Genomic DNA, 10,821 nt, shown 5'->3' on the forward strand with positions numbered 1-10,821 from the left:
TAAAAATGAATATTAATTTTATAAAATGTCAAGTAAATTAATGCTTAATTTTTCATAATTTTTGTCAAAAAAATGCACATGTTTACCATTTATTTTTTAAAAACTACAAATATGTATACATTTTTATTCCCCCCCATTTCTCACTGCAAATAATGAAGTGTATTTCCCTCATTTGCATACTGATGCAACAAAAGTATAAAAAAAAAATCTATAAGAAAAAAATGTAGATGCTAGGTTTTAGAAAGCGGGAAGTAAAGGATAAAGTATGTCTAAATAAATACATTTAAATATGAATCAATTAAATATAAACTTGAAACAGATACTAGGTACAAATGAAATGTATGGCTTTTTATACATACAATGTCATATTACCCATTTATGGAGTTGTTTATGTAGATTTATTTTTAGCTGTTTTTGTCCTCCACATCACCCCAGACTACAACTAAAAATGGGCTCAAAAGAATTTTACTTTTTAGAATAATTGTTAACTAATTAGAGTTGCAACACGATTATTTTCACTGCCGATTTAATTATTTTTTTTTTTTAAAGACAATCCTATATCTAAGACTGCTGACATACACGTTTTTAAATTTGCTCAATGTGCCTCCTTTAAATAATTAATCTTTTATAAAGATCACAACTGTGAGCAACTAGAACTTGTGAGGAAGAAAGCATCCTTTTACATTCTACTTTACACACAAATAAATACAAAGAGCAAATCTGAACCCACACTGAGTAAAGCCATAGACCTCCTGTATCGGCAGCATGGGGACAAGCCATTAATATTTCCAGAATGTCCCTCTGTTGCCTCTTATGGCCTGAGTGGAAGACTGAGTAAACAAACCAGTCCAACAAGTGTTCTTCCGCTCTCATTAGGCCAAGCCTCAATTGTCACTCCCCGTCTGTAACGAGAGTCCCCCCTGCTGTTCTTCACCCATCGTTGCGCAGATGAGTCTACCCATAAACTGACAACCAACGTAACTGCAGGAGACCGGAAGGTGGGAGAACAGGTTTTACACTTTCTTTTTTATTATATTCCTGCCTCATCCGTCACTGGTCCGCTGAGCCCGTTGTATTATCTGACTCTCTGGTGGTGGAGGTCGTCTGCCCTGCAGTCTCCTGGTCGAGACTGGACTCCTGCAGATTCCTTCCCAATGTCTCGATGGGCAGGAGCCAAGATGCAACGCCAGCCAGCAGAGAGCAGCTGCAATACACCGACAGAGTCAAATACACAGACGTCCTGAGCAACACCTAGAACCAAAACACAAAAAGTGAGAGGCCAAACAGAGAAAAACACACCTCATAAATAATAAAGAGCCTGACTGGACTAATTTAAATCTACCACAAGTCACAATATTGTCAAACTATCATATAGTTTATGACATTCTTTAAATAATCATTGACAACAATGTTGGTTTTTGAACTCTAGTAAAACCATGGAGAAAATTCCAAAACTTGGGTGTGTCGAAATGACACAGATGCAGATTCACAAACATGTAAGCAATGCATTACGTAATCCCACCTCACACAGTTTCACTGATTATTTTTCTTGGATACTTGTTTTTAGCCCTCAGTGATATAGATACTGTCTTTTGGTGAGTAACAGTAAGAGCAGACATTTCAATTCACAGTTTAATTTAAGAGGCCTATTGTAATGCTTTTAATATCCAATATGAGGTATGGAAATTATCGCTGCCACGCTGGATGCCAAATAATATTATTCAGCCGAGTTGAAAACGGGTCACACTGATTCAAAATTTAGAATAACCGGACATACACTTGCTTGTACTGGGTTTGACCTTCTTTTGCTTTAACATTCTTCAGAGATTTTGGCACGTGCATGACGCAGTTGCTGCAGATTTGGCAGCATCTACATCCATAATGTGAATCTCACATCCAAAAAGGTGCTGAGGTCATTTGAGTACATTGCACTCAATGTCATGTTTAAGGAGCCAGTTTGAGATGATGAGCTTTGTAACATGGTGGTGACATTACCCAGCTGGAAGGAGCTATCAGAAGACGGCAGTGTGGTCATAAAGGGATGGAAATGGTCAGTTGTAACAAATGGTTTGTTCTGTTTGTTAAACAAGAACACCCATTTGCATCAACCTCGTCCATAGCTATTACACACTTAATCAAACAAACCACAACACAAGAAGATAAAACAAGTAGGTTCCTCTTATACAGACAGCACCAACAACTATGCCACGGTCAAGTCACTTAAATCATGTTTCTTCTCCATTGTGAAGCTTGGTTTGAACTTTAACAGGCCATCTGGACCATGTCTACATGCCTACATGTCACATGATTAGCTGATTAGACATTTATGCCAATAAATAGTTGAATAGGTTTACTTAACAACATGGCCATTGTATGTATGCATTGTACTATTGCTGTTACATGTAATAGAGAACCTAACATCTTAGACCTTAAAAAAAAAAAAAGAATTTCATTTAGGAGATAGATTTGGACAAAATTTACCGAAAACATTTTATTAGCTTGTTCAAAAACACAAAAACAGGAGACTGCTTCATACCTGTGCCACAAAGGGTGTAATCAGGGCACCCAACCTGGCCATGGCACTTGACGTTCCCATTGCTAAAGCTCTGTTTTCTGTAGGGAACACCTAAACAAAAGAAAGAAAAGTCAGTGAGTACAGTTTGTCCAATTTGACCTGTCTGAAAAAAGAAACAAACAAACAAAATCTGCTAAATTGAAAAGTGATACGTACTTCTGGTGTGTAAACAAAAACAACTTGGTATCCACCAGAGATGAAGGCTCTGGCAATGAAGATGAAGATGGTAAGGGCTATCCTGGATTAATTAAAAAAAAAAAAAAAAAAGAGTTACAAATCAGCCTGGGTGTTTTAATGTCAAGCATGTTTGGGTTAGCTGCTGTCGTACTATGATATTAAAAAACAAACGTACCTCCCAATGCAAGCGTATAACGGTAGAATACACAAGGAAAACATGAGGAAACACAGTGCCATGCTTTTCTTCCTGCCGATATAGTCCACTAGTAGAAGGACGACTAAAAAACCTAAAAGCAACATCAAAAAAAAAAAAAAAAAAGATCAACGACTGCACTCAACACTGAAAGATGGAGTCATTCTCTTAAAGAGCACTTTTTTTGTATCTCGTTCTCTTTATTCTGAGAATGTACATGTTTGTATGCTATACTCTGCCCACCTTCAAATCACTGAAAAACGTCAAAGCATTGTCTTTAGTAGGCTTTATCAGTATGTAGACTGCGTATTGAAGATTGTCTTTGAGGTCTGAAAAGTGATATTGAATTGTTTAAGCATGCATTCTGTATAATGGCCAGCAGGGGATGCCTCCTGTAGTTGCAAACAGACTTCTAGTTGCATGGAAATCTAGAGGGAATCAGGGCAAGGGACTCTTACTGTATCCACAGTCAACACTTTCCTGATGACTTTGTGGGCTCAAACGCTAGCTTCACGTCTTTTAATCATACAGGATACTTTTTTTATGTGGGCGGTGCCTAACAGCGACGTTGCCGTTGAAGACTACAGGGTACGGTCGAGACGGCTTTTACCGCCATTTTTATGATATATCAGTCCAGGATCTCAGAGATTCACAGATTATACAGAGGGAGATGTTGCAGCCGTTTGAAAAGATTGCCCAGTGTTCAGTGTTCCTCAGTTTCTCACTCCTCTCTTCACATTCAGTTTCAAAACACCAATACGGGGACAGAGAAAATGCCCATCTTGAAGCTTCACAATGGGACTTCCCTAAGAAATGAGTGATGTCATAGTAGGTTCATCTATCTTTAATACATACTCTTGTGGATTTAGAAAAAGTAGAATAAGGATGAACCACTCCCATGTGGTGTCTGGAAGCGAGAATAATCGCTGTCTCTGTCTAAGTCCTCACAATGAACATAACAGTGCAACAGTCTTTTTCAAAAAGACAAAATTATTATTTTGTGTGGCCGAACTAGACTTCACAACCTGCCTAAACTGATGTTATGCCCAGTAAATATAGTGAAGCGCGTATGCATGCCCATCCCCATCACTCTTGAGGGTGTCGTGTTGTGTCTCATTTCTAACTATAATTATTTATGAAGCCACACAATTCAGCTGCTCCTAAATTTCAGCTGTCTTTTTTTTATTTTTTTAATTTGTACCTGAAGTCTAAAATCACTTCTGTAATAAATGCTCATGCTTCCAGCTGATTAACTGTTAAGCTCTTGCAGCTCAGAGCCACTAATCAATACACTGCATGTTGATCTGGACATGAACAAAAGGAAAGGTGCACGCCCACAATTAAACACGGATTAAAAAACATACATTTCTTTATCAAAGTTTAAAAGAAAAGAGTATTACAGGGACATTTTGAAAACCAGTAATAGTTTTCAAATTCACTTTTTTTTTGCCACTTTTTCACAGTATAACTACTATTAAGTTGATGGGAAATTACCAAAAACAAATTGGACATTTTCTCTATGTCAGCTGTCAGACTTTCAACTTAACTGCACACCACGCCTCTGACAGACTGCAAGCAGCGAGTATTTTACCTGGGAACTCAGCCAAGGTCGTCCATAAAAGGTCTTTGTAGTCGGCTGACGTTAAATATCTACATTCAAGACTGCAGTCTGGCTCAATCTTGGCTCCTTGGGTCACTATAAGGAAGCATTTGGGATTTGTTGTAATTCAACAATTGAAAACATTAAAAGCAGCTCTGCACAAAGGAAGCTGTAAACATACTCGCGCACAAATCTCCAGCTTGGAACAGCTCAGTTGTCAGCAGGATAATCCCGTAATAGGAGAAGGCATTGGAAAACCTATTGACAAAAGTAAAAAGATCATTTTTTTTAGAACATTAGTTCTGTGAGAAGTTGAAAATAAAGCATTTAATATGTCAATCAGGTACTACTGTTACTCCCCCTTGCATTAGGAATCACATCACAGTCCATCACAGGATTTTAAGTATCGTTCCTGGTTACCTGTATACAAGTCACTGTGGTAATGGTAAAGCTATAACTGCCACAACAACAACAAAAATCGAAAACTTGATAAAATAAGGCCACGATGCCGAGCTGGTAACCACTGATTTAAAAATGACTCCCTTTAAATAGAGAAGGCTTATCTTAGAGAGTGTGTCACTTAAGCTAACCATATAAACCACAGGAGCAGCGTGGTCTTCCAGTACTGAGGAGCAAAGAGATCTTTGAACCGTCCACGTTCATTCTGAGTAATTAAAGACAAAAATAGAAAGTAGACATTTTATTTTGAACATTTAAGCAGTGTATATATTTAGATTCATATCCAGAAAAAATAAAATCTCATCCCCACCTGATTATAAGCGATCAGCCTGCCTTGAGGCAGGGTCTTCCCATTCTCTTTAGCAATGCGCGTTAAGGTTGCCATGGCTTTTTCTCGTCTTCCCGACAGCACATCAAAACGAGGACTCTCCGGCAACCACTTTGCAACACAGAAAACTGAGCTGAGTTACTTTCAACTTTTTTTCTATTTTGGCGGACCTCTACCCATCGCAGCCATACTTACAAAGCAGAAGCAAACAAAGATTGCCAATGGTACTGTGGATAAGCCGAGCAGCCACCTCCAACCCAGATCAGGCATTACCATCAAGGCCAGGAGGACCTCAAACACAGCACCGATTGCCCAGAATGCCTGATGCAGACAAACAGTTAGGATGATATAGTGCAGTGCAGCTAATATTGTCAAAAGAGAGTTTATAAGACAATGACCGCAGTACCGCAATCAGCATAATGCAGATGCCTCTCGCCTTCATGGGAAGGAATTCTGAGTACAGCGTGACCCTAAAACAAGATTAAATCTTTATTTATGTTCATATTGTTTTCTTGGATATTGCTCATTGAGGAACTACTGATGTATCTTGTTATGCATGAAGGAAGAATCAAACTTACGACTGAGGAGCTCCTCCAATACCAAAGCCCACAAGGCTGCGCAGGAACAAGAGCCAGCCATACGCTGGAGCAAAGGCACTCAGCAGGCCGTAGTACAAAGTCCAGCACATACAAACTTGCAGACCCTGTTTAGCACAGACACATATACAGGAAATACATGAGATCATTTACAAACCTCATGAAATCATGTATGAGAATCATAGATGTGAGACTCACTACTTTTCTGCCGTACTTGTCGGCGACATTTCCCCAAATCGGTGAACTGATCCCCATCCCGATAAAAACCACCTGTTCCAACAAAAATAAATAAATAAATAAATAAATAGGTCATTGACTATGTTATATAATCAAAAATCTCTAGTGAAGCAATAAAAGGTAAACAGACTTTACCGATGTTATGAGTGCCACTTTATAGCTGGGGAGCCTCCACTCACAGTGCAGCTGAGGCCCCAAGATGCTGAGGATCATCATCTCCATGGCATCTGCTACCTGAGGGACAGCATCCAGTTAGAGATGTGCAGTATCTGCACGTTGATGAAGCTGTTTGGACTTATTTTAAGATTTATTACCCATGACAGTCCAGTGAGGAAAGAGATTTTCCACTGAAACTTTCCAAATCCGATTGCCTCCAATGCATCATCCACTGTAAAGGTTTCTGTTAATAAAACACATCGGTCACTGCATGATCAGTCTCAGAAACAAAACCTGGCATTAGCATGTTATTCAGTATAACACACTCAAAGGTCATTTTACATCTTGGACAGTGTGCTAAATTCACAAGGTTTTTTCAGCACCGTTAACACTTCATTGCCTTGTGAAAATATATAATAAAGAAATCAAATTTGATGCATAACAGATTAAAACAAAGCAGTTCTTCTGTTTTTATGTTTTAGGCCAGTTATAAACAGGACATGGCCAATATAAGATGAGTCTACTTTCATGTGTAATTAACCCATATCCACATTTACATTTATCAAAATCCAATCCAGCTGATCAACACTGCTACATAGGGTCTTTCTATGTTAATACTTTCTAATGCCCTTCTTACTTTACCGCCGCCACAGTTCCACACACAACAATTAAAACAAAATAACAATTATATTGTACACACCTTCGGGTTTATTAGACCCAGAGGCGGATGAAGACTGCGTAGCCTCTGCGTCAAAATTTGAAGCTATGGTGCAAATCTCAGCGTCTGTGCCCTGGTCCTCATCCGTTTGACCCACAAAATCTGCATCACCCCTAAGTGCCATCACACAAGAAGAAGACATGAAAAAAAAGTTTGTCTTTCAGACATACCAAAGTTTGTCGTTAAATACATTTGCACTTAGCCCTGTGGCTCACACTCCGGTATGTAAACATAGCAGGTCCTTCCTTGAAACAGCCAAGACAACTTTGATGAGGTTACAAAAGCAAGAACGCTCATATTTTTCGTGTTTTTCTCTTTACCACTGTTCAGAGTTTCTCCAGCGCTTGTAAGAGATCTTAGCTGTTTTGGGCCAGTTGTCCATTTTGTCGTCACGGAGAGCTGTGAGTTCCAGCTCATAGCGCACAGGTGATTTGCGGACAAACCTGCTGGAGCAGTCACTTCAAGTTTTCAAGGAGACACCCAATCAGAGAACAACACCCGCAGGGCGGAGAGGGGAGGGGTTAGAGCAGGAAGCAGAAGTGCCGTGTTGTCAAACTGGCTTCGGGTCAAAGAAGCGACCCCATTGGATTAAAATGAAGTACTATCACATAATTGATCAATATCTTTAAATAGATTGTCAAAGGAACCGGAAGAAATATTCCAAGACTTTAATGTCACCACGAAGTCTTATTTGTTGTTCTAAGCAGAATTTATTTAAAAAAAAAAGAAAAGGTATCGACCAGAACATATCTAGGAAATGAAAGTATCTTTTTGCATTTCAAGTTGATGCTATATCATCATTATGTGGTTGTTTGTTTGTTTTTTTTAAAGTTTCTATTTGTTTTGTTTTATTTGTTTTTTACTCTAGTGTAAACTGATCCCCTAGGAGCTTGACTCCAAGTTTCCTGATTGGTCTAAACTGAGCTGGTTAACCTGAGAGCAGGTTAGTTTGATGCTAATCTCACTCGGTGGTACAGACCGTTTATGGACAGATAGCAAAAAGAGCACTTAGTTCTTTATGACATTATATATTAATGATAGGTTTTCTTTAAATAAATAACAAGTGATTATATGCAATACAATTTGTAATGTTGAAAGAAATGCTGATGTTATTGTATTGTGAGGTAAAATAAACACATTTTGGGAAACACTTAAGACAAAGCAACGATTTCCTGCTTGGATTAGATCCAGCTAATCTCAGATTTATACCAGAGAAATTAAAAAGTGCATCCCAGACAAGAGCTCGGTTCTCAGGAGTTCGTTCAAACGGCAAATTTTCTTATAAGTAATAATATAAAGAAAAATAAAACCACCGAGCCAGGCTTTTTCCTGTTACTGCAAATAATTACAGTGCACTGCAATCAATCAAACACATAAACTTGAAAAATAAAGCTCATATAGCCTACTTATAGATTTTAATGTGGTCATCAAAATTTAAATTTGTGGTATTTAAGTATTAATATTATTATTATTATTATGAAAGAATAGGAGCTAAAAGCCAGGCAAAGACTTTCTTTGATTCAGCAAGAGGAAGGTGACATCATATAGCCTACAACAGTAACTTTATTTATACCAGCACTGCGCTTCAGTCATTAGCAGCTGAGTATCTGTCATAACCTGTGGCCGACAGTAGGTTGTGCTGTCCACCCTCTACCCAAAAGCCAGTCATGCTATAGAAAGGATGCTGCTGTCTGTTCACTCACATTGTCATCATGTCAAATAATGCTGCTTATTTTCAGAAGCTCACTGAGAAGAAACCCAATTATGACTTCTTCTTCATCTTCTTGTGGGGCTTGCTAAGGGCTTTTGAAGCTTTGACTACTTCTCAGGCCCCCTGCTCCTCTGACTCTGGGCTCAGGGTTGCATTTTGAGTACAGGTTTAAGTAGACTATTCATCACCTTTGATTGAAATAACAGTGCTGAAATGTAAATGCATACATAGAAAACATTACACTAGTTGTGAAACTTGAACAGCTGCTGGGTTAAAAAGTAAAAGAGTACCTTCTTGAATAGTTCGGACTGTTGGGAGTAGCTGACTCCTTCAGTTCTCAGTACCCTTGTAAGTTAATAAGGCCAACCTGAAAATAAAAGCTGTTGAAAAGTAGGACGCTGTGAGGACATGCTGAGGCTGCTGCATTATGGGACGGCCGTAAATACAGTGTATAGGTAGAATATACAGTGTGCCACACTGTCCCCTCGTCAGCTGGGTGCTCGGGCTCACGCAGAGCAGTACAAAATCTCATCTGAGATTCTCTGACTTGCACAGCGAACTGCAGCATGGAGCAAAAGGTAAGCTTTGAAATCTACGAAAAAGACAAAACATTTCAGATCTATGAGCGCTTAGTTTAGCAGAGTCAGTCGTGTTTAAATACCTTAAACAGTTTGCTGCTGCTCACTTATTGTGTCACTGAAGGCAACTCTTCTAAAACTGATAACCTCACAGCTGGTTTTGGCCTTCAGAGTCCTGCCCTGGTCACAGCAATCTGTTTACACGAATAAGGAATTATCTGAATGTTTAATAGTGTGTGAGCATTTATTTGAACAAACAGTGTTTTGAGGATACCTGAGGTCACTCATCCTTCAAATCTTTAGAAACCAGATCTGAGTCATTCTGAATTATCACCTTGGTTCAGTTGCTGAAGAGATGCAATGAATCTTATCAACAAGGCTTGCTTTATAACTCAGCTATGACACTGGCAATAACAGTAAGCAACTTTAAATAACAAGAACTGCTCCTGCTTGTACAACATATGATAGATAGTGTAAAATCTCTGTTTTCTTGTTGTAAGGTGTAAAACTGCTCTTTAAATGTCAGGCATCCAATTTAAAACAAACACATATTCTCACTTCTTTATTGATTTAATGCTAAAAAAAAAGTATTTGAAAGAAATATTTTCAACCATAATTGTGTGTGAGACAAAATTAATCACTTCAGGAATAAAATGGCAAAGGAGTTGTCATTTTTCCATAAGACATGGCCTCTGTGGCATAGTGTATAAGGAATCCTCTTCAAAGAAATCTCTCAGTTGTTGCATAATGGATTACATTATGTTAATGGCCATTTTACCAGAATGCTCTCTTATGTCACCGTGCGATTCTTCCGATCTTCAGGTAGTAATGCAAGATGCCTTTGTTGATGGTTGGAGGAAGCAATGTTAAATTTTAAAGAGAATGAATGAGAGGGCAACGTTACACGTGTCACAACCGAGCCAGCTGACCCAAAGGAAAAAGAAGACGCCGAAGCAGCAGATGTGATCTATTATGATAAAACTGCTCAGTGTATCGGAAAGTTTGGGGATGTTCACTGGTGCAAGTTCCAGCATCATCTCTCTCCAGTCAGCCTGGTGCTGCACAAATTAAATTAAATTAAATACACATACACCTCCTTCCTGCCGGCTTGTTTAGGGTGGAGCGGTGTGTTAGCCACATGCGGTGAATGTCAATTTAATCATAAACAAAAAGTGGTCAAACACATTAAAATATTTGTTTAAGATTTAACTACAGATATGTTTTGCAGCTCTCGGCTCCTTATTTTTTCAACAGCTAACAAAAAGTAATTGGAACTTTATTAAATCAGTGCCGTTGCTTTACATAATCACGTGAAATCAGTTTAGAATTTTTAAGTGTAACTTAAAAACTTTTTTCCAAACTGGTGTGATCATCCGCTCTCTATAGAGCACCAAGTAATTAGTTTGAAATGCATCTGCCTAATCAAAGATCAGTAATCGAATACCTGCACTGTAATTTTGTGGGGAGGAGGGTGAGAAGGGGTCTTTGGGTGG

The 10,821-nt window shown here is 38.6% G+C and overlaps 1 protein-coding gene across 4 annotated transcripts; it reads right to left on the reverse strand.

Moving 5' to 3' along the window:
• Positions 1 to 63: 63 nt before the first annotated feature.
• svopb (SV2 related protein b) lies at positions 64 to 7,489 on the reverse strand. 4 transcript variants are annotated; one of them, XM_085279550.1, is made up of 16 exons: positions 7,360 to 7,489; positions 7,022 to 7,152; positions 6,480 to 6,565; positions 6,301 to 6,399; positions 6,127 to 6,198; positions 5,911 to 6,035; positions 5,739 to 5,802; positions 5,528 to 5,653; positions 5,315 to 5,443; positions 5,136 to 5,209; positions 4,727 to 4,803; positions 4,537 to 4,641; positions 2,928 to 3,039; positions 2,732 to 2,813; positions 2,537 to 2,626; positions 64 to 1,204 (listed from the first exon to the last, which is right to left on the reverse strand). In XM_085279550.1, the coding sequence occupies exons 1-16, from the start codon at positions 7,419 to 7,421 to the stop codon at positions 1,076 to 1,078; spliced, it is 1,563 nt and encodes a 520-aa protein (XP_085135676.1). In that variant the 5' UTR covers positions 7,422 to 7,489; the 3' UTR covers positions 64 to 1,075. The 4 variants fall into 4 exon arrangements, with proteins under 4 accessions (XP_085135676.1, XP_085135677.1, XP_085135678.1 ...); XM_085279549.1 differs by having other exon boundaries at positions 67 to 1,251; XM_085279551.1 differs by lacking the exons at positions 7,022 to 7,152; positions 7,360 to 7,489 and adding an exon at positions 7,210 to 7,331 and having other exon boundaries at positions 65 to 1,251.
• Positions 7,490 to 10,821: the final 3,332 nt, after the last annotated feature.

Source organism: Mchenga conophoros, linkage group LG7 (assembly GCF_057382185.1).
Source record: "Mchenga conophoros isolate Kocher_MC1m ecotype Shallow Benthic linkage group LG7, M_conophoros_male_GT1.1, whole genome shotgun sequence".
Taxonomy (NCBI): Eukaryota; Metazoa; Chordata; class Actinopteri; order Cichliformes; family Cichlidae; genus Mchenga; species Mchenga conophoros.

Bases quoted from the DNA above. Each gene is read 5' to 3' on its own strand.
- svopb (XM_085279549.1), bottom strand. From the start codon at position 7,421: ATGGACAACTGGCCCAAAACAGCTAAGATCTCTTACAAGCGCTGGAGA. The intron at 6,400-6,479 runs GTAATAAATCTT...GCTGTCCCTCAG, and splicing joins TCCTCACTGGACTGTCATGG to GTAGCAGATGCCATGGAGAT. The intron at 4,804-5,135 runs GTTAGCTTAAGT...TTTTGTCAATAG, and splicing joins CTGCTCCTGTGGTTTATATG to GTTTTCCAATGCCTTCTCCT.